The sequence below is a fragment of the Trachurus japonicus genome, chromosome 5, assembly GCF_045865225.1.
Source record: "Trachurus japonicus isolate A0001 chromosome 5, Traja_1.0".
NCBI classification, from domain to species: Eukaryota; Metazoa; Chordata; class Actinopteri; order Carangiformes; family Carangidae; genus Trachurus; species Trachurus japonicus.
This window is the reverse complement of record NC_140911.1, coordinates 21719110-21743722: the sequence shown is the minus strand read 5'-3', so window position 1 is coordinate 21743722 and position 24613 is coordinate 21719110. Positions and strand designations below refer to the sequence as shown.

The 24613-nt window shown below is 42.6% G+C and overlaps 1 protein-coding gene across 1 annotated transcript; it reads left to right on the top strand.

Annotated features, from left to right (window-relative positions):
• The first annotated feature begins 4820 nt into the window (after positions 1 to 4820).
• On the top strand, positions 4821 to 24227 carry uqcc1 (ubiquinol-cytochrome c reductase complex assembly factor 1). The gene is made up of 9 exons (XM_085776761.1): positions 4821 to 5039; positions 6932 to 7039; positions 9145 to 9252; positions 12917 to 12989; positions 14235 to 14292; positions 14719 to 14827; positions 19678 to 19755; positions 20388 to 20501; positions 23169 to 24227. The coding sequence occupies exons 1-9, from the start codon at positions 4965 to 4967 to the stop codon at positions 23301 to 23303; spliced, it is 858 nt and encodes a 285-aa protein (XP_085632887.1). The 5' UTR covers positions 4821 to 4964; the 3' UTR covers positions 23304 to 24227.
• Positions 24228 to 24613: the final 386 nt, after the last annotated feature.

Sequence of the window (24613 nt, the reverse complement as noted above, 5' to 3'; positions counted from 1 at the left end):
TACATAAATAAATAGAAATATTGCGCACATGAAGCACATGTTCACTGGGTATAAACAATGCGTCAGAGCGCTCTGTCATCCTATTGGTCGACATCAAGGTTCAAGTCGTAGGAGACTGCGAGGAAATAAAAAAATTCTAACATGCTAGACTTTCCGTTGAGGCGTCGTACAACGTTGTACAGCGTTGTAGACGCAAAAACGCTGGTCGTCAGTTACGTATGGCGCACACTACACGTCAGTTTGTTGTTCCTGATGCTCATAATCGGGGACGACGCTGGAAATGTGTTGTGTCAAAATCGGCCTGAAATCGTATAGTTAAATGCAGTTTAAATGTTGCAGCTCAGTCCCCATTCATCCAGTTGGTAAGAGGGTGGGTGCTGCCAAGATGGCTGCCAATGTTGAGGCTTATGAGGATTTTGATGGTGGGTACATGCCACCAGTTTGCCAAAGCGGCCCAGTGACCTACCCTCCCTCCTCCCCCACCTGTCTCCATTTAGAGACTTTAAAATCTAACCTGAGTGCACTTTTATTGTTTTCCAGATCCCATTACATCTGTTTAATGCAGCTCCTTTTAATTTTGAGTTAAATCAACTCTGAATCTAATCTGAGATCAGTTACAGGTCGATTTAACGGCTTCTTGAGTGCTAATAACATTTACTTCTTAATGGTTGTGTCCCTCTAGAAACAACTTTCTCAGACGCGTGTGTGCATGTGTGTGTGTGTGTGTGTGTGTGTGTGTGTGCGTGTGTCTGTGCAGATGATGGAACAGACACACTCCACCACATATGTGTCTTTGAGGAAAGGCAGCACTGTGTGTGTGTATGTGCAGGGTGAGTATAAATACTTCCTTGACCTTTGTTTTCTTTGCACTTTTTCACCTATGGGATACTGTTAAAAGTGAATACACAAACACACAGTGTAGTACTGCGGGCAGGATGGCGGTGTGGCAGCCATTATTTATGTCTGCTTTCTTTAGCGAGGTTTCTCACAGGAACAGGAGCCAAGCAGGAATCCAGCGCTTCCTCTGAGCCCACCATTTATCACTCTTTATTAACACACACATACTAATGCACAAGTCATGGACACAGTTACAGACCAGACAAGTACACAAACACACACAAATATGCATACACACAAAAAATAGACATTATTATGTCCAGTCGGGAGATTATAGAGACAATATTACACACTGACACCACAAAACAACAACTTAAAGTTGTAAATATTTTATAATAGCCTATATGAGGCTACAGTACATCATTAGACATCTTGACAAAATAAGAGGAGAACTGTAATTTAAAGCCCCTGTATACAGACTTTTCATTTAGTGTTGATTTTGGCGGCCCCTGTGGACGAAAGCGGTGGTGTTTTGCCGTAATGAAGACTGCATTTCCCACTGTCATGAGGACGTTTGTGTAATGTATCTATTCGTATCGTTTCGTCAGTGGTCCGACCCGACCATGCCTTCCAGAGGTATAGAATTAGACTACTATCTTCACACTGATGGGCTCATTTGCTGTTGTAGGTAACAGAGACTTTTGTGTATCCAGTTAAAAGCTCTGTACAGGGGCTTTAATACAAATGATCAAGTTATTAATTATTAAATAAGACACTGATTATTGATTAAAATTCATAGGTTAATTAATTTTAATGTAATTTTGCATTACAATTGTAACATATTTCTTGATAAGATAAATAGGTATAAATATAGTCTTTTACAATGTTACAATTGTTTTAGAGAATCACACAGTTTGTTTGTAATCCGTTGAAAATGCCAAGAAAACTTACATTTACAGATGTAGGTGATTAAATTACATGGCAGCTTCTGATATTTTTGCTTCAAGTATTTGAGTAAAGGTCAATAAATGTGTGTGTGTGCGTGCATGTGTGTCATCAGGTGAGGTCACTGCAGGGAGTACAACATCTGACTTACTGCCGAGGAAATAGCAGTGGCTAGACCTGACGTTACCCCACTCAGCCGCGTCTCATAGCTCAACTCCACTGAAGTATATCATTGTAACTGTTGAGGCTCAGCATCGATCTGAAACTTCTGATTTCATTTCCCCAGAAACAAACACTTGGTTGCTCCACAAAACTTAACTTGACCTTTGAGTTTTTCCCCTTCTCACATCCTTTCATTTTTGCTACTGTAGCAGGATCCCTGCATGTACCCCTGACTCCTGCTCCCGATGTCTCTCACACACACAAACACATGCACACACACACATTTCTTCATCTCATTAATCAACAGTGACTGACTGTGTCCACAGGCTGCACAGGCCAAAGAAACTGAAAATAAAAACAAGAACTTTTCCTCCACACCTTCACCGACCCTTCTGTCATTCACGCCAGGAAAGTTCAATTTGACATAATTTGAAAAGTAGGGAAACTTTCTGAATGTCAGTTTGCTTTTTTCTTTCTCACAAACTATAAATTCATCTTTGGTTTCCAGTGTTTGGGAAATATGCCATGAGGATCCTGCTACCTAAGCATGGCTGTGTGAGCCTGTTGTGTGATAACTAAGGCAATTTATTAACCTAAAATAATGACAGTCAGTGACACAATATTTAAAAAGTTACAAAGCTTCAGTGTCGATACAATTCATAGATGCAAATGTAAAATAACATTTAAAATAGGGTCCTAGCTTGGGCCCTAAATATGTGCTGTTCATGTAGTGTTGTTATTGTTTTTTAAGTTGAATAAATGAAATATTGTATAATTTACCTGTGTAACGTTATCTTAAAATTTGTCATATGATGGCCTACAATTTATAGGCTACTGTTGGAATTCCATGTATGAAATACTGAACTTGTACATGACATGTGCATGATAACATAGCGTCATTACACATCTTGACAAAATAACATGTGATTTACTGCAATTTATGAAGCATTTCCACCAAACACCACTTCTGTGCATGTCCCACCACTGCATGTTTTAAAATACATAAAAAGAGTTAAATTATTTAAAATGTTGTGGTCAGGGAGCCTGGAAGGAACAATTGGTAAAAACTATATAGAATAGAATATGCCTTTATTGTCCCATAAGGGAAATTCATCTTCACACTCTGTCACTGAACAACATACAACACTAAGCCACATTATTACATAACCAAAAACAGAAACATCACCAACACTGAGCAACATGTAAAAACAAAAACGCCACCAGACACTATAAGCAAACATATGTACACACACCAGACAACCAAACATTTGTGACACACTCAGGAGGACTGGGTCCATGCAGGGCTATTGGGGGAGGTTGTTGAGTGCGGAGATGGCAGACGGGACAAAGCTTTTGTTAAAGCGAGCCCGTCGCCATCTCAGAGTCCTGTACCTGCGACCAGACGGCAGTAGCGTTAAGTGTGGGTGAAGAGGGTGAGTGGGGTCGTTTTATTGTCTGAGCTAGGCGTGCGACTGCTCTGAGGTTGAGCTCGGTGAGGTTGGGTGTGGGATGATTTGTGATTTGATAAGAAAACATGATCCAGAGTAAAATCATGACAATATACAATTTTGTGAACCTGTTTATGTGTCTTACTTAATGTGATGGTTAAAATTAAATTCACAATACTGCATATCTTAAAACAATTTTTTCTTTCATGACCAGTATTTGGTGAAGGTCTCATTCTCTAAACATGGTGTGATTCCAGTCTGTTGTTTCATAACTGAGGCAATAATAATGATGTGTGTGGGTCTGATTTTGATTAAAGGCAGTTATCTGTACACACAAAGAAATGTTCTTGTGTTAAGTGATGTTTTGATCTGTCATATCCTGCTGTGGGAGTTTTACCCCCACTATCCATGTTTGAGTGTTAACCCAGTCTTAATAATATTTGCCAGTGTTTGATGTTAGGTGAGGATGGGACCAACACATTATCCACTCAACCTCTCACAGAAAAATACATTAGGCTACATACTGTGACTGTCAGCCTGGGGGCTTTAGCAGGAAGCAGTTGAATAGCTGAGTGGCTTTGAACAATTAGTGGAGGCAGCCATGCATAGTCCTGCTTACTCTGTTAGCTCAGAGGAGCAGCATCCTGCCGAGCCCAGAGCTGAACATATTTTTTTAATCTTCAGGCTGAATTTTCTTTTGATAGGTGGAAAATACACAGAAGAGGGACAACTAATGACTTGAGAGTCAGACAACTCTGCAGCTTTGTGGAAACTTTTAGTTCCAATGAGTTTCACTATCTTTTGTTTAAAGGCCTGTGTGCTCCTGATTTGGGTGAGGGTCAGTTCAGCTGGAAGAATTTTTTAAATGTCTGACAGGGATGGACTGTTTTAAATTTGTGCCTCTCAGTTGCTCAGTATTAAGGTTTAAACCAAGCTATTAAAAAAAAGGAGTGTATTCTGATTGAACACCCAAACAGGTGTTTATGTTATTTTGTCAATAAGTTTGAAAAGAGAGCAGATAAAATAAACACACCTGAGTCAGGCTGCTCAACAATTTAATGACCATGCACTTGTGTCTAAAATATTTTTCAAAAAAATACGAAAAACTGAACATTACAATTATGAATGAATGAATGAATGAATGAATGAATGAATGAATGAATGAATGAATAGGTACTTTATTGTCTCTCAAAATACACAGTGTGCATAGAACGAAATTTCGTTCCACTGACTCTTGGCACAAACAGAAAAATATACATATAAATAAATTAGAAAACAAGACAAGTAATTATAACAATTATAAAGTAAAATGAAATTAAGTATAACGTTACACAAATTAAAAACACGGGAATAAAACACGATTATGCTCAAGCGGAACGTTTCTTCGCCGGGGCCTGTTTCCTGGCCGGACGGAGCCGCGAGCCGGACAGATTCCGTTGACATTGCAGAGGGGGAGGAGGCGGAGGAGGACCGCAGTTACCAAACCATCAGCTTTTACTGAAGGGAGCCGCAGTTTGGTGGCAGCAGGCAGCCCCCCGCTCCTCACCTGCGACATCCACACCGGCAGGAGCCATGTACCGGCGGCCGCTGCAGTCCGCCGTCAGACACCTGGTGAACGGGCCCGCGTGCAGAGCCGCCTACCGACAGGTAACACCGTCCACCGCCGTTAGCTCCGCCGCTAAGGGGATTGAAGCTGCGTGAACTAACGACACGGTAGAAACCGGGACAGGAGCGACCGGAGCTGATAACTGAGACGTAAACGACAGGAAAGAGGACTGTTCAACTGTTTCATTGGGTTTAAGGTTTAATTAAAGTAAAACGTGTCCGTTTAATGAGATTTAACGACCTGTGACGTTACCTGGTTTGTGCAGGTGAACTTGACCGTTACCTCACGTCACGTCACGTCACGTCACGTCAGTCCAACAGCGACGGCCTCAGACACACAACAGCCTCAGGGCTCTGATGGAAATATGAAGACACTGACCCAGGTTCACCTGAAGCTCTGGCGAACAGCAGATTGAAGCAGTGATTGATTAGCTAATCAATCGATAGAGCAATCACGTGTCTGATATTCCACAGCTGCATGATACACGTCTCACACAGGTTACCCAGAAACAACCAGTTCAGTCTGTACAGTGAACACAAAGGGTCAACAAGATGCAACATATGAAGGCTATATAAATGAGTGATATATTGCACATATCCATGTTGGAATAGACATATTAAGCAACATTGATGATCTTAAACCCAACTCTCAGTGGTGCTGTGTTTGTGAGGGATTCATCACTTCATCAAGAAAGTAAAAGATTAATTGATAATGTAATTATAGAATAACTCTTATTAGTCGATATCCTGCTACATTTGGTCATACCAGAAAAATACCTGCTGAAAACCTTTGGGTAGTGGGCGACGTCATATTGATGCGAAAGTCACAGAGAAATCTGTAAGAAGTCTTGATTCACTCCTGCTCATGCATTTCAGAATTGTACATTATTTTCTAATATATCGAGATGTTACAATGATGGTCACCTCAGTTTAAATGATGTGGTGGTGAGGTCACAGTTTATAGTGTTATATAAATAGATAATAGCCATCCGTTTGACAAAATATTGTTTTCATAAACATATGATGAACACATGATGAGGAGGAGGCTGTTTTTGAAGGCTTTGAAACACTGCTGCAGTTATTAGCACAGAAACATACTGTACTAGTGTGAGGCTCCTGGCGTCTTCCCACTAATAGCCTCACTGTTTTATATTTATCTTTACTCAAGTCTTCAGTTCTCCCATACACACACATGCACACTCGGAATCAAATTATACACATTAAGGAAGATTTGTCCAATTTTAAAAATGTTGCCAGATCATATGATTCCAGCTCTGCCTCTGCAGTTGGAAGTGTGGCATTATGTCCTCCGGCCAGTGTTTATGAGATGTTGATGCATCTTTTTCCATTTGAAGAGAAGCACAACTAAAGCTTGGCTACATATTGGTAATATTATAAAATAAAAAAACTGGCAATAAAACCTTCCCCTGTCATCCAAACATCCTCCAGCCCCAGGCAGGGCCAAACATGTGGCTGTGGGTGTCAGGGTCACACCCACATCTTAAGCAACTTTCATCTCCTCCTGAAAACTGTTTTCAGGAGATGTGCATGAATTGTGTAGAAACGAAATAGACAATTGACTCCTTTGCAAGGAAGACGATGCCCAGATGTTATTCTATCCAGCTGTTGTTAGAGGCTACATTGAGAGATTTGGTATCAGAAGAAGTCGGTGTGGGGAAATCCAAAAACCTGCTCTGGGATTGTTGGAAGTGCGACTCTCCATTTTAACCACCATCCAAACCTCTTTCCAGTTTTGTGCCGGGACAAAATTAGAACCACGAAATGTATAAAATAAATGTATGTTCATGTTAGTTTTATCATTTCCCTGGCGGCAGCTGTTGATGTTACACTGTATCTCTCATCCTCTCTGAGCTTAATCTCTCGTCCTCCTCTTTCCTTAACGTCTTTCTGTCCTTCTCTCCGTCTCCATCCAGGCATCAGATCAGGAAGCCTGCTTTGCTAGAGCTTTAGTAGCTTGCCAGCTGGCCAGAGTCTCCCCTCCGTGTTCAGCACCATGTCGGACTCTGCACATCACCACACAGGTAAAGTGACATGCACACTTGCGCAGAGAGAGAGAGGGGAGAGTTATTTAAAGCCCATGTGCAGCAGTAAATTTAGTGGCCGAAAAAGATCTATGTTCCAGTCTGAGAAAATAACTCATCAGGATCATGAATCTTTTACACAAAGCCTGCGTTGCTAACTGGGAGTGTTGAGCTTACCAGACAGGAAAAGTCTAATGACACATGCTGCAGCGGAAAAAGCAGGATTTAGTGTTTGTTGATGTTGATCCAATGGGTATTCACCTTTTTAGTCATCTTTAGTCACTGCTTTATTTCAAATCCTACAAGCTTGAATGAGTACAGAGAAAAAAGTCTTGGAGTCCTGATTGCATATGGTCTATAAATCCTGTTTTTAAAATCATCTTATACAGGTGTCTAAATAGGACTAAAGTTTTATGTCTTCACATCAGCACATGTCCTTAAAGACTCCAAAGGGAAACAATTTAACACAAGTAATGGCTTTATTCAGGTGCCGATTACGAAGGTGCACCCCCCCTTCCCCCCGGCACAACCATTGTAGAGCATGAAGGCTGAACTGAAGTGAGACAGTCGGGTCTACTGAGGGTTTCCTCTGTGCATCACCACCTGTGTACCGTTGCGCCACAAAGTGTGGCTCCTGTCGTCTCGCATCTATGACAGTACATAACTTTTGGTTTTAAAACTGAGCTGAAACATGATACTTAGATTAACAGTGTGATCCTCAAGACTCTTTCACTGTTGGCTTTTATTACTGGCAGCCTTAAACCTTGGGAAAGTTTAGGTCACAAAAGATCCAGTCGTTGGATCCTTCACATTCCTCAGCTTTGAAACGGGACAGTCTGGTCCCACGGTTGTGCTGCAGGCTCTGAACGATGCAGCACTGACCGACCGGGGACACGGCCATACACTTAAACAGAGAGCGTTGCATTGTGAGTGTTTTGTAGCATCAGTGTTGCTCGGTTTGTGAGCTCTTGTAAGGTATGTTTGTAGTCTGCATTTTACAGTCAGCTGACCTTAAAGCAGATTTCCCTGTTCTAACCTCGACATGTTTCTGTTGGTTCAGGTTTCGCTGCAGCGGAAAAACAAATTCTTGACAAGGGAAAATGAGTGCAGAGAATTTCCCACCGTCTTTACTGCAAAAACAGACAGAAACATCTGTCCAGCAGCTAAAAATGTCACGATAAGCGCTCAGAGAGACATATTAGAAATGAAACAGGACAAAAAAAACTGACTGTGACTGAGACTATATCAACATGAAAGACTTGATGAGGACTGTTCTGAGAGTGGCTTCCACTGTTTCCCCTAAGTTTACAGGTTTGAGCATATTTTATTTTAGAACATATTTATGATAATTTTTTTTGTTTGTTTGTTTTACAAATGCATTTATATATATATTTCTTTTTTTTTTGAAAGCCATATATCCTCCATCTTGCTCGGGGGTTGGACATTGCTAACTTTGCTGTTTGATGTAATATTCAACATTGTGAGAGAGAAAACACTCGTCAGATATGGGAAGAAGAGAGGGAGTCGTCTTATGACTGTATTTGTCTTGTGTTTTGGTCACTACTACGTTTCCTAACCGCTCTGCATATTGAACACAGACACGATTTAAACATTTGCAGGTTTTGTCGTTTCATCGTAGTTCAAGTTCAGCAGAAAAGTGTCGCTGTCAAAGACTTGGCCAGAAATCGTGATGTGAAAGCAGCAGCAGCAGTGATGAGGGGTCACTGAGGTCGTGGCGTGTAATGAAACTGTAAAGACAACATGCAGCTCAGAATAGGTCACTATATTAATCTACTCAACAGCTGCACTGGCCCAGTAAAGGTCATGTTCCCCAGGTGTGTGTCATCACACTGTAGGTTGTGTGTGCTGTTGATTTAATGAGAGTTATACAATGTATATACACTGTGAGTAGAAAGGGTTGTTTTTACTTCTGCCTTTTCTGTCCTCCCTCGTTTTTCATCACTCTTTTCTTTTACCCTCTTCTTCAAAAACGCCGTCCAACTCATCACTCTGTCCTAGCTCCTCATTTGTTCTTTTCTCTTTTCCTCCTTTCTCTTGCATTTCTTGCACTCACTGTCTTATATTCTGTCTCTTTTGTCCGGCAGCTCCATAATGTGAAGGAGACACGGCAGCACACAGAGGAAGAGGTCGGAGCCTTCACCAAGCTGATTGAGGCCATGGGCTTCACAGGACCACTCAAATACAACAAATGGGTGAGTGGTCGATAATTCTACATGCAGAAGATACCTGGATGAGCAAACACAAGCCGACCAGTCACAGTTTGTCTTAGCTGCTGTAGCTCCTCACAAATGCGGAGGTAGAGTTCACTATTCTTATCACAACACACTGTTCATGGCAGCGTCACTACAAAGCAGGAAGCTGTGGATGTGTAAAGCCAGCAACACACCGGCCAGACCGTCGAGCTTTCGGTCGCGTCGGGGAGAGTCGGGTGGTGTCAGGTACGCGTAAACGGTAATGGTAAATGGACTTGCACTTATATAGCGCTTTTCTAGTCACTCGTCAAAGCGCTTTACAATGTAATGGTCGCATTCACCCTTTCACACACATTAGGCGCGTTTCCATTGCAGGAACTTCAGGGTAATTTTACGGGGCCAGCCCCGTTGGTGCGTGTTTCCACTGCAGGAACCTCCCCCTCAGGGCCATTTACAGGAACTTTTACGGGGGCCAACGGAGTACCTACTCCAGGGTAGGTACTCCGTTCGGCCCTGAAAAGCTCCTGGGTGGGGCACGAGGTTAACCCGGCACTGATTGGCTAAAGCTAGAGCAGGCTCTGACGCTACCAGAAAGCACCAAAACAACCGGAATTTTTAAAAGGGGGAGCAGAAGGGGAGCATTAGCCTAGCAGACACCGCTGTAAACAACAAGAAAACAGCAGGAAGATGTCCACAAATGGACCGACGATGAGGTGCAGACATTGATTGCAGACTACGGCACCAAGGAGATTCAGAGGGGGTTTGAGTCATCGCGGTGAAATTAAAATATCAGCGCAACTCGACACACTGGGGATCCATCACGCCGCAAAACAATGCTGTTAAAAGTAAAAAAAAAAAAAAAAAAAAACTCAAGCAGGATTACAATCAGCCGCCATGTGCACAAACACACACACCAGAAACGCGCCTACCGCCTCAGCTCCTTCCATCCTTCTTCGTTGTTGTTATGATTTGTGTGCATGTGCTTGTGACCTGCCTGGGTGACGTCACGGTCGAAACTGTCGCACAGCGATTAAGCGGCGATGGAAACTCATGACGTCGCCGCGGGGTCCGACTCTGCAGTGGAAACACGGCCACTGAGAGGGCCGAGTGAGAAGACGGTTCCTGTAGAAGTTCCTACCCCCTCCCTTTACCAGGAACTCCTGCAGTGGAAACACGGCTTTACAGGAACTTTTACGGGGGCCAACGGAGTACCTACTCCAGGGTAGGTACTCCGTTCGGCCCTGAAAAGCTCCTGGGTGGGTCTCAAGGTTAACCCGGCACTGATTGGCTAAAGCTAGAGCAGGCTCTGACGCTACCAGAAAGCACCAAAACAACCGGCATTTTTAAAAGGGGGAGCAGAAGGGGAGCATTAGCCTAGCAGACACCGCTGTAAACAACAAGAAAACAGCAGGAAGATGTACACAAATGGACCGACGGTGAGGTGCAGACCTCGATTACAGTCTACAGCACCAAGGAGATTCAGAGGGGGTTTGAGTCATCGCGGCGAAATGAAAATATCAGCGCACCTCGACACACTGGGGATCCATCACGCCACAAAACAATGCCATGAAAAGTAAAAAATAAAAATGAAAACTATTTACTATTACGATTACAATCAACCGCCATGTGCACAAACACACAAACCAGAAACGCGGCTACCGCTTCAGCTCCTTCCATCCTTCTTCGTTGTTGTTATGATTTTTGTGCATGTGCTTGTGACCTGCCTGGGTGACGTCACGGTCGAAACTGTCGCACAGCGATTAAGCGGCGATCGAAACTCATGACGTCGCCGCGGGGTCCTACTCTGCAGTGGAAACACGGCCACTGAGAGGGCCGAGTGAGAGGACGGTTCCTGTAGAAGTTCCTACCCCCTCCCTTTACCAGGAACTCCTGCAGTGGAAACACGGCTATTCATACAGCACTGTTCGCAGACAGGCTTTGGGAGATAATCATTCACACACATTCACACAGGGCAGGTGTGGGTTCAGTGTCTTGCCCAAGGACACTTCGACATGCAGACAGGGGGAGCCGGGAATCGAACCACTGACCTTCTGTTTGGTGTGTTCCTTTTTCCTGCCTGCGGTGTCTCCGGACAATAACGAGCCCGAGAGCAGACAACGTGACCATCAGCTCAGCCAGAGCGATCATTTGCTGCCAAGCTTTGTTTTCCAAAATGTCTTCTCAAAACTAACAACAAGCTAATGTTGTGTGCACTTTGTTTTTAATCTCCATGGTTTCTTCTATGGTTTCTCCGTTACGGCATTTCCTGTTTTCATGTTTGGGATTACTGGCACAGACTAGCACCGCCCACTGTTAGGGAGACTTTTGCATCTCGCGCAAGCGCAGAACGTACAGGCTGCTGTGTAGTCGGCAGTAGTCGAGGCGGTGTGTTTCACTGCATCTTTTTTCCGACTGTGTCCGACGAGTCTCTCGACAAAAGGCCGTTGGGGCGGTGTGTGGGGGCCTTAAAGAAGCAGCATTAGCAATAACAGTGATTATAACACTAACAAAACATGAGATTCTTCACCAGATGTATGTTTTTAATCAACTTTTTATTGGAGGAATTTTTCAGATAAATTAAAGGCCAAGTCGGTCATATCTGAAGTCGATCGTCTTCAACATGTTGATGAGCTCGAGCTTTTTCAACTGTATATACGGCCCCATATCTAAATGTGAAACGACTCCACTAATGTTGGCTGCTAACGTCAAATCCCACTCAGTTGCTGCCTCTGTTTGATGCCGAATAAATTAGTCATGCTGCTACTTTTATCCACAGACTAGAAACTTAACAGTGGACAGTGTTTTGCACCAGATCAGATGCTACAAACCGGACGGAGAGATACTGACTGATCTCTGGTTATTAGCTCCTGCTGCATTACATCGTAGGAGCTCAGGGAAGTGGCAGCAGCTTTGTACCATATTTACTGAAATTAAAGTCAAATTTGATCTTCATTTCCTAAGCAGAGTCCTAAAATATAAATCCAAGGGTTTTATAGGTCAGCTCTAGAAGAGGTTGTGGGTGTGTTTAGGTACAGTACAGAAAGCAAGATTAACAACAGTAACTAACTAGTAAGTAGGTTTTTAAGAGCTAAGTAAAAGTTCTGTCTGCAGTGAACCTCAGGTTTTTGTACTGAACTGAATACAGAGTGAAAGTACTGTATGTAAATACAACACCAGCAGCACCAACCCGTATTTAATCAGTTGGTTGAGTACAAACATGTCACCAACACCCTGGAGGAACACCACTGGGCCAGAGGCTTTGATCTATCAAACAGGAGAAACAAAGGTGATGGGGGTGGAAATGAAGCACAGTAACAACACTCGGTTGTGGAAAACATTTAAACTGGTCAGTCTGAATAAGACAGCTTTGCTGTGAAGGACGGTTACATGACCTGTGTGTGTGGTGGTCAGAGGGCGACAGAGGAGATCCGACCTCCCAGCAGGGAGTTGAAGTTATAGGCTGTCGGCCAGGAATCTTCTCTGCTCCTACATGTACAAACACATAGATTCAGTGTGCCATCATTTTTAAAATTGGGTCAAGGCTGTTTTTGGTGCTGTTTATAGACACACCTGTATTGTTGTGAACCCTGAAATATCCAATACAGATGAAGTTCATCATATCTGTGACAGGTTTTAATGATCTTCTTTTTTTTTGTCTCCACAGAAAATCAAGATTGCTGCCTTACGCATGTACACCTGCTGTGTGGAGAGAGTCAATTATGATGAGTTCTTTGACAGTAAGTGGAAACTAGAGTCCAGTCCTCTCACCACACACACACACACATTAGTTCAAACACGCAGCTCAAACCACCAATTTGATGTTGTGTTGTTAGGAATGACCAAGTCCAGTTACGGTCGATTTAAATTTCCTTGAGATAACTATGACCTGGACAAATAAGAATATTCACAGGCTTATCGCTTTACAGAAACCATTATTCATTCACACCACATTCACACCAGTCACGTCAAATGTGATGTAATTCAGGTGATGTCAGATGTTGTTCCCAGCTTCAAACTAAACTTTCGAGCTTTTAATGCAGCGTAACACTTTTCAAAGTGTTCTCAATACACACACTGAGTGAAGCTGGAAAATCACTGGTTTAAAAACTTTCTCTCTCTCTTACTCTTTGACTCTTACACACGCACACACTCACTCGCACGCACTCTTACTTCAGTGTTAGACTGATCCAAACACTGACCATTAAGGTGTTGGTGTCGGTCCCAGTCCAAATGGGGTTGATGAGTGTTCAGGGACACTGTCACAACCTGCCTGACACATTTATTTGACACTTTACTGCCTGGCACACACACATACACACTAATATTACTTACAGGCACTAATATCATTTACACACACACACTTGGAGCCTGCTGCACCATCATACTGCGTTTTACATTGTTATAAAAATGGCCCTGATCGTGGTTCACAGGCTGATTGAAATACATTACATAAGGACTCAGGAGATCTTGTCTTGAGACAAAACTGCTGATTTTATCGCATCATATCATCATATTAATTAATCAGTATTCTCTCAGATGACTTGTGTGTTTAAAAATGTCTGATTTTATTTTCCTACAAATATTCAGTTACATGTTGTCATGTCCGATGGGGAGCAGGAACATTTGAGGGGCTGGAACCAGAGAGTGTTTGACATTTTTGCTCTGAGACTGTCCAAAATGACTAATAACTCATCTTTATGGGCTATTGTTTTAGGATTTCTGGAATATATTCGACATTTTACAGGTATTACAAAGATATGACAACAGAAAACTGAAGAATGTAATAAGTAAATAGAAAGAATTGACAAAACAAAAGCAGTTCATATGCAGGCTACAGCTGCTATGTGTGAAAGGGCTTCACAAAGCTGCAGTGAATCATTAATTGCAGTTAATTGCTAGTTGCAGCTCTGCAGTGTCAGATGGGAACATGTTTATGAATATTTTGTTGTAACGCTGTTTTCTTTTTTTTCTTTTTTTTTTAGAATGCGCCCTCCCCGACACACTCAACTCCTGGTTCCTGGTCGCACAGCTGCATGTATGGTGAGTTACACACACACACACACACACACACACGTTTGAAATGCGTTATCTGTAACTTATGAATATGAACTCAGTACTCGCACCACACGGAGGAGATGATGTGTTTAGAGAGTTTAGAGCAGTTGCAGTTGCTGCATAAATCAGCATTTTAATGAGGGGACCACTGATTTCCCAGAAGTCACTGCAACACTTCGAGCTCAGATTGATACCAGCTGATACCTGATGTCACGTGCACAGGCGAAAACATCTGGTGTGAAAACTAATTAGCTCCAGAAAGAGGAGCTGCACTTTTTTTTCTTGTGAACGCTGTAACACAAGATCGACACACAGTTGAAACTTTAGATCACAGCAGTTTCTTGTCATGAAGGGTCACACAAAGCAAAAAAAAAAAAGCCCCTCACTTCACCCGCTTCCCCTCTCTGTCAGGATGTGTTTGGTGCGAATGCGTCAGGAGGGCAGAGCGGGGAAGTACATGTGTCGTTACATTGTGCACTCCATGTGGGAGGACGTGGAGCAGAGGAGCAAAATCATGGGGGTAAGTTCTCCCTCTGTGTGTGTGTGTGTGTCCTTGTGTAGCTTCTGTCACAGCTCAATGTTCATCCAGAGGATCACGTATCAGCAGTTCCATAACAAACACATGTTGTACATTCATCACATTATTACACGTATAGCCTGATGCACAGTGCGTCTGTGATAACACACTAATTATAGGACCCTGGACTGGGGGTTACATTACCGTCCACGTCTTTCCAACAACCTCACGTCCTTTGCAAGGATGTTATTACAACCACTAAAGGCAGCACAGGAACTAAGTGGCGTGTTGTGTCTGTTGATCTCCCGTGTTTAATGAGAGCAAAGTCATCTGGCCAGAGTGCAGGTTGTGGTGTGTACAAAACATTTGATTCAAGTTCAAATTCAGAACATAGCAGGATATCAATAATTGATTATTCTGTGGATTAATCAGTCGGGCTCTAAAAGAAAGAACTGGTCATGATTCAGCAGCAAACCAAAAGCAGGAAGAGAGAATCTTACTCTGGTACCGGCATCTTTGCGTTGGCTCCTTGTTACATTGAGGATAGATTTTAAAATTCTCTTGTTTTTTAACACAAAATGGTCCAGAGCCCTCTCATCTCTCAGTTTGCTTGTCTGTGCCAAGCTGTCACTTATTGCTCTGCTTCTGCTTAAAACCTCAATATACAGTTACAGTTTGTATCTCATTATTTTACTGTTTGCTGCTGTCTTTAGTGTGTTTTATGTTTATTATTAATAGTATTATCTCCTCATGTAAAGCACTTTGAAAAGTACTATAAAAAATATAAAATCTCTATAAATTAGGTTTATTATTATTAAAACAATAGAAATCTTTTCAGAGAGACTGGAAATTGTTACTTGAAACAAATAAAAAAGGAAATAAACAATCAGTTGATTCAAAAAATACTTATTTTAAACTTCTAACCTCAATGAACCAACATAATTATTTCAGCTGAAGTCACACAGGCACAACTGCTGTATTGTCGTGTTAATAACATACATGTATATCAGACGTTTCACGAGATGCGTGATATTTCAGTTCCACACAAACATCATCCTTTGTTAGTTTCCAACATCAGCTCAGTTTTCTCTAAAGTAGCCGTGTTTTTCTAAAAAGCCACAAATCTGAAACAAGCTGCGTCCAAACGTCGTCTTTGCCAGAAAACAACTAAATGTCATTCTCTTAAATAAATATTCATTATTTCAGAAACATTTCCGTGTCGGGCTGATGCAACAGGGCATTAAGTTTTTATCCGTGCCATTGCATGCTGCATAGGATGCAGGTTTTGTTTATTTAAGGTTTTACATCAGCATAATTGTGCCAGAAGTTCTCGAGCAGAAAGTGGAGCCAAATCCCCGGAGTGTGGGTCTGGCCGCGGTCGCCGTGTCCACAGAGTCACTCCTCTATTCTCAGTCAGTGGAGCAGCTCCAGGAAGTGTCGCTCATTGACATCACAGACTTAAATCTTGGCCTCGCTCACGTGGAGCTTTCACAGAGAATTTCTCTCACTCAGATTAAACTGGAATCAGCTCGAAGGTTCACAGAGTGTGTTTGTGTTCGACCTTTTCAAGTTTGAAAGACTTAGGTAAAAAAAAACGTTTAAAAAAATAATAATAATTGTCAGTGAATAGTTACATAAACAAGCATCTGCCAGTCTACAGTGTTTATACAGTAACAATAGACACACCAGCCACTTTAATGTCATGTTCATGCTTTGTGACGTGGAGCGTCGTCCTGCTAGAGGACAGATCGAGACTCATCAAACCAGGAAACATTTATCGTTCATTTTATTGTCCAGTTTTGGTGCCTGTGTGAACTGTTCCCTCACTTTCCTGTGATTGGTTGAGTGGAACCTTGTCTGGTCTTGTGTTGCTGTAACGGCGGCCTGTCTGCTTCATGGTTCAACAGAGATGCTCTTGTGCAGACCGTGGGTGTAAGGTCTCTGACCGGAGAACTGATGCTCACTGGATGTTTTTCTGTTTTTGGGATGGTTGTGGCTGGTCAGCAGTTTCTCAAACACTCAGACCGAACAGCCATGCCATCACCTTTCTTCTCCGCTCTGATGCTCAGTTTGAACTTCAGCGGATCATTGTCACCATGTCTACATCCCTGAATGCAGTGTGTGTAGCTGTGATTGTGTTTGTGTTGCTGAGCAGTGAGCAGGTGTACCTAATAAAGTGGCCAGTGAGTCGTATGTCCATGGTCATTTTTACTGACCTGTTTCTCAGGAGGCTCCTGCAAGTCTTTGCTACTCCTCAGCTCTTAGTGACAAGACGGACAACAACAGCTGCTCATTCCCTCCTACAGTACGTTATAAACACAACCACTCAGTCTGTACTCTACTGTATAAAGGCACGTCCCAACTCGAGGGCATGCAGTATTTAATCGCATGGTAAACATCACAGTTAGTAAAATTTACAGGACAGGGGAGGTAGTTGTTGTCGTGTTCTGCCATGACATTTATTTTTGCAATTTGTAATATTGTCATTGCATGAGAGGGGGGCACACAACAGGTGAGGACTTTTTCTATCGCTGCAGAACGTCACATCAGGTTTTTATTCTGATATAAGAGCTTCAGATCCTTCTCTCCTGTACTTCTTAGTTTATTTAATCTCCTCCCAGGCTCCCACACACGTTTTTATTTCTGGAACAGTTTCAGAAGTTTAAGGACACTTTGTTGCATGTTGCTCTCCCCTTTTCCTGTCTGTATCAACTGTCCTATCAATTAAAGGCAAAAGAAATATAACAACAAAACAAAAAGAAAGGAAATAATTGCAATCGCTCTAATCTCAGAGGTGAAAATATTTTGGAATGATCAAATAAATAAAAATAATTAACACAAAAAAACACATTTTGCCTCCACAACATTTCTTCTTCCCCTCTCAGTTCGCTGCAGTCGGATTGGTTGGAAGTTTGTCGTTCGTCAGAAACGGTGAAGAGCTAGTAGTTTCCAGTCAGACGGTTCAAGTGAGGTCACGAGTCACTGGTGTTCAAGTCAGACTCCAGTTATGAATCGCTTTATCCTCGTCAGATTCGTGTAAAACAATGTTCAGAGTTCACACCTCATCAGATCCAGGCCACTGACATTCACCTGTGAGCTCAGCTGGACGGCAGGTGAAGTGTCTGACGTGGAAGCAGCAGCTGGCTGAAGCTCATATCAGAGTCTTCAAACCTTGAGGTCGTTAGTTTGAGCTCATTGAGCTCGTTTAGCCGTCGTGTGACAGAACGAGGTCAGAGATGAGGGATTACAGTGCGGTTTGTGAGGTCACTCACCGTGTGCGCACGCATGCATTGGGCAGCGCAGAGGGGGGTACGTACGTGTGTGTGTGGGTGTGTGTGTAGGGAGGGGGGCGTTGCGTATTTTCACAGCTGCATATGTGAACCTCTGTCAGCATCTGTACGTTGCGTTCACTTGCTTACTTACGTATGTCTCGACACACGCAAACACACGTGCCTGAGAATTTATATGTTTGACCTCAACACAAACTTTAACCCTCAATCTAAATGATTTAATCTACACACTTAAACTAAACTATGTATTTAATATAATGTAGTAGTATATTATAATATTCTATGAGTGTGAAGGATGCAAAACGTCGACAACACTTCCTCCTCTCACTCTCACATGTCACTTTACTCTGTGGTCCTGCTGTGACCTTCACAGCGGTGCTCAGCTCAGTGTGTTCTTCCTCAACACGGAAACAGAGCCACATGGAAGTGACTGGTCTTAAAAATACTGTAGAAGGAAGAACAGCATCTTTCCCTGGAGCATAGTAACTCTTCCTTTCAGAGAACAGGTTATCTGGTTCAGTCAGGTAGATAAAGACGGCACTGAGACAAGTGGTGCACAATGTATAATAGACGGGCGAACATCTGGCTCACCTCTGCCCTTCACCAGGCGAGGAGAGAACAAGAAGACCACCGTCTTTGCAGCATTTTGTTGAATCAGATCTGAGTTAGAAATGGAACAAAAGTGATGTTACATCATATCTGAAAACAATCGCAATCAGCAACAGGTGAGTGACCTGAACATGAATGAAAAAGTAAAGAAGAAAGAAAATAAATGAAAAATAATGTTACGGAAAGAACAGAAAATGAGGAAAATAAAAAAAACGACACTACAATAATGAAAAGGAACTTTGTGCGTGTGCGTCAAACTGAGAAACCAGGCACAGCTTCCTAATCGAGCTCCACATCAGCAGCTCATGTATTTTTACAGCAGCAGCAGTGATTGGAGCCGCTCTCAGGTTTCATGTTGATTGTGCAGCAGTAAAAACACTGGTCATTTTCTCCAGGTTCATAATTAAGCGCCGCGACCACCTGAAACCAACTAAAACCCACAACGACCGAGTCAACCCTCGTTTCACCGCCGCAGCTCAGCTTCATCCTCCGGGCTGAAGGATGTCATGTCATTACGTTCAGCTGTAGCTGTAGGCAGCAACAGGCAGCATTTTAACTGCTGCTGCAAATGCAGATTTATTCTGCAACAGGTAAAAACGAGCTGGAGATTTAATTGGGATGTCATTTTACACGGATATTCACAGCCTCCAGCTGATGAATTGGGGCTGATCTGGGGTTTTGAAGATTATGTTTGGAATAGATAAATGTGAATTTTAAGACGAATTCATGTTCAAGTTTGTGCCGTTTCAGTTTGACTTGACAGAGCTGAAAATCTGCGCTCAAATTTACCTTTAACATCTTTTCTCTACACCCCGTTATTATCCATCTGTTGCCTTTATCATGTTCTATTGTATTACTCAGTGTATGGAATACATTGTACGTAGAAATGAAGCTGCCTCTCCTCACCTGTATTTGATCACAGCGTTTCTGCTTCTCGTCTCTCGTCTGCTGCAGATTGATGCCATCCACAGAAAGGAAGCACTCAAGGCGATGACGGAAACTTTCTACGCTGCAATATTTGGATATGATGAGGTGAGACGCTTTGTTTCTCACACACACACAAAGAGGAATCGGTTACTGACAGGCCTGAAGTTTAGGCAACAAGGCATTTTGAATCATTTCTTTCAAATATCAAAGACTTGAATTGTGTCTGGCTCTTGTCCACTCTTTATTGTGACAGCTGTTTGTGTCGCTGAGGGATGAAATTCACATATAGAAATGTTTTTATTTGGCATTTGATTTGAAACTAATATGATTTTAGATTTCATTTGATTTAGATGGAGGAAGGAGAGGAATTTAGACTACACTATAAAGTTGCATACCAGCTTGTGTTTTTTAACATAAGTGACCACATGAGGCAACAAAGGACTCCAGACACTCACTCACAACTTCTCATCATTTTGCGACAGTTAAACAAATCAAACGCAGCAACACTGGGTTTCTCCCCGTGTGTATGTACTGGCAGCCATGATTGAGCAGGCGTCAGAGGTCACAGTCAGAATCAGTATAGTCAGATGAGGTGGACATTCATTGTCTCTTATTTTGAAATGTTTTTGACACATGAACAAGTCAGAGTCTTTGGTTTCACAGGAAAGATGTTTGATCTGAACATGTGTGATTCAGGATCAATAACGTAATGACCGTGTGTGTGTACGTGTGTGCAGGGAATCCTGTCTGATGACTCGGTGCTGGCTGCAGCTCTGTGGAGAAACCTGTTCAACCGCCAGTGTGAAGACCCCAGACAGCTGGAGCTGATGGTGGAGTACGTTCGCAAACAGGTGTGTTTACACTCACGTCCTGGTGCATGTGCGTGACGCTGCGTCCTCTGTCTTTGCAACTTCATTTAAAACACAGACGGACATAAAACTCGGGACTTCAGCTGCTTCACGCCTTCCTCTTCTCACTGATAGACTCATGATGTTTTGTTCAGTGTCGCTGAAGTTTCCCAAATTTGCTTCTTTTCAATTCCCGGGCCAAAAGAGCCCCTCTCCCTGATATCCCGGGAAATCCCATAAAAACAGAACGTCTATATTTTAACACATGAAATGTTTTATTTCTTTGGAGGAGGAAGAAAACAAGTGTGTCACACACTCCCCTCCGCATTAATCACACTGACACTTGGAAAAAAAAAAAGTAACATAACAGTAATAAAATTGAACTGGAGCCGTAGACCTCGGCTCATTGGAGCGTCTTGACAGCCGTCACACATTAACAGCCTAACATTACTCCAAATCCACTTCAGTAAAGTAGCATACAAATAACTTTAGACTGCTTGCCTAACAAAAACAAATCGGCCTCATGATTTTTGAGCAAAAACAAATTATAGTGCTTCATGGTTCAATCCAAAATACTCCCAGATTCCAGTGTTCACTTTCGGAGTGGATATTTACGTTCATGAATCTTGTGTTTTGCACAGACGAGTACTCATCCATGGTCAGAGAGAAGCGGGTGCCTGTTTTCACCATCACTTCAAATACAAAAGCAAGCTCAATCTGCTTTTACCCAGCATAAGACTGAAGTCTTTGCACATGGCTGACCAAATGCTGGCGATCTAAACAAGAAGATTATACTTTTCACACATTGAGCCTGTGTTATTAGTTTAGGTTACTATCAAGGCAGCATAATTAGAAAATCCCAGGGACCTTTTTTCCTTCTCAGTATTTAATTGACTGACCATTTCCCAGGATTCCCCCCCAAAAAACAAGTCTCGGGAAGCAACACAAGCTCAGTTCTGGTTCATTTGTACTTTCAAATGACGAAATCAGTGATTCAACAGTGCAAAGAGAAAAGAGGAGAAAAACATATAAATCACAGAACTGCAACTATTTCTTTGCACCACAACTCCTCATCTCTCTTTTACGCAGTGGTGGAAATAACTAAGTACATACGGTAACTCTGTTTTCAGGTAAATGTATTTTGCTTTTCCATTTTCTGCTCCTTTATATTTTCACCTCACAACATTTATTTTGACAGTCCTAGTTCCAGAGTGAAGTTTTTTCACGGGTGTGTTGGGCCTTTTAGCTTGGACTCCTGGTGAAAGTGAACTGGATCAAGCACGTCATTTAAATCACTGGCCAAGGTCCAAAGAGAGAGGAAGGAAGGAAAATGGTCCAATGTTTTTATTCAGAATAAAGTTTAGTAATCAAAGTTTAGAGAAAAGTGAAGCTGAGTAATGAATTAAAATTTCATCAAAATCACAATATGATGGAGAGCAACATCCAAACCACAAAACAACAAACAACAGCAGTGATGATACAGAGACGCCTCGGCCCACAAGTCATCTTCTCCAGATAAAATGCAAAAAAATTCCACTTACATTGAAGTCATGATTCGTATCACTTTTGAAATTATTAATCCAAATAACTAACGTAAAATGATGTGTCACGACGTTGTGCCTTATTCTTAGCTCTTTTCAATCAGCCAGCAGTGACTTGCTGCTCTCACAGTGTGAATCAGAGTCAGAGCTCATGTGTTTGGATTATTACTAGCAGCAACATTAAACCAATTTATAACTTTGTAATCGGGCCATCGGCCGGTTTAAGCTACTTTTGAGACCGATTCATTAGTCTGTCTACCGATGCACTCCCATCGTTTAAATCAAAATCGATTTTCCGATTCAAATCGGTTTTCGTTACACCCCTAATTATTACATTTTGAATAAGAATGTTAAAGGCTAAAATCCACCCCTGTCTGTTTTGCACTTCTCCTCACCCGTTCGCCTGCTCACCTCTTCCTCCCTCTCTCCACTCTGTATATTTTCTTTCCCTCTGTGAGATCGAAAACACTCCTGGTCTCTCACACACCTGCAGCCTCCATCTGCTGCCGGGCCACATGGTGCAGGAGCTGAACCCCCCCCCCCACTCCACTCCACCTCTCTTTCATCATCGACTCTGCAGCTTTTGTTTAACGACTCTGTGTTCACAACACTCTTCTTCTTTCTGTTTCTCTGCCCTCTTTCCTTTCCACCTCGCGTCTCTTGGCTAAAAAACTACTTTGCAAGATCAGCGCCCCCGCCCTGGTGTCCCAGCTCTTGTCTCTGTGCACCGCGACACTGCACAAATAAACATGCCGTAACACTGTATATATAACGTTATCCACCGCTCTATTGATAGATTAATTTCTCACCGGCTTCGTTGTAAACAAATGCACATGGTCAGGAGGAGGGTTAGCAAAACGGAGGAAAAGTGACGTGACTTGCATAGTTCTCCTTTAATGTCACTGTCATCACGCATGAAGCTGCCACTGCTAGTGACTTCATACATGTTCAATCACTGTAAAGTATTTTAAACCACCTCCACCTCGGGCAGCTGCAGTGGTAAAAACACGTCATTTACCAGTACCATGTACAGTACTTGGTTCAGTGCAGTACTTGTACCCGTCGCACTGTGTTTTTACCTTCCTACACTCACTCCTCCTTCTCCTCTTCCTCTGCTGCTGTGTTGCAGATGCAGTACATCGACGCTCTGGATGGCGAGGACCTATTGCTGACCGGCGAGGTGAAGTGGCGCCCTCTGGTGGAGGAGAATGCACAGAGCATCCTGAAGGTGGTCACACCCACGTACAACGACACCGGGCTGTGAGACGAAGGGACGGACTGCTGTGTCCTCGCATCCAAAGTCCTCCCCTCGTGTCCTCCTCTCGCACCTGTGCTCACGTCTTCATTTCCTGTTTCTCTCCCCTCCCTATAATCATGTAACATTTTCCCCCCTTACTCTCTCTCTCTCTCTCTCCCCCTCCCTCTCCCTCTCTCTTTCTCTCTCTCTCTCCTCCTTCCCTCTCTCCTGTCGTAGAAGGTGGGATTTTAAATTTGACGTCAGGTCTGTAGCTTTCTGAAACGCTCCTTTACTTTTCTCTCCTCCCTCCTCCTCTGCCTGATGATGTGTCCGAACAGGGAGGTGGAGGAGGAAGAGGAGCCACTATAAACAGCATAGACAGTCAGGGATTATTTTCCACCCTCATCTTTACACTAACCGTGCTCAAACGCCCGTCAATCAGCAAACCCAACCGGTTCACAACCCGTCGTCATCGGTTTTGAGAACCTTCGCCGCCTCCTCTCTGCAAACTGAGAGATCAAGATGCTCTGTATTTATATTTTTCTCACCTTGTTTTACACGAAGGCCACGCTGTATTTATAAAGTATTTTGTACCTCTGTGTTTACACTTCTCTCCTCCTGCAGAGGCACGAGCTGTCACTGCAACTCACTGTGCGTTTTAAATAAAGTTTCACTCTTAACAGGCGGAGTTTAGGCGACGCGAAAGGTCACGGTTGAAATTTGACGGGTGACTGGACCTTCTCTCTGTGTCAGAGGTCGTTAGTTTAAAACATCTCTCCTCCTGAACATCCACAGTCTGTGTTCCTCTGTCTGTCTGGCTCCCATGATGCTCTCTGCCCGCAACAGCAAGCTGAGCACCTCAAAGACTCGGACGTCTTCACTGTAATGAAAACAATAAGGTTTATTTTTGTTTTTAAAAAGTAAATAAAAATGTTCTCTGGATGTATAAAACTGCTGAGCCTCGTTTCATTTCTGTTTGTGACCCGACTTCCCCCGTCCAGGTCCAATACAAACTTAAAACACATCATGGTGATGACCACACTCTGCTCACATTCACATCTGAATGAATGAATGAATTTTATTTTCGAACATGTATTTTAAAAAAAGTATGTAACTATTTGTACATACAAAAGAAAGAAAAAAATAAAAATAGAGCCAAGACATAACAAAACACCGCACATTGTTCGAAAAAGGAGTGGGAAGAAGTACAAAACTTTTTTAATTTCCCACCCCTTTTTAACTATTCTTCAGTTTGTAACTACACAGATATCCTTATAACTACATAATACACCTATATAAATATATACCATATATACACTTCATAAATATCTATACAA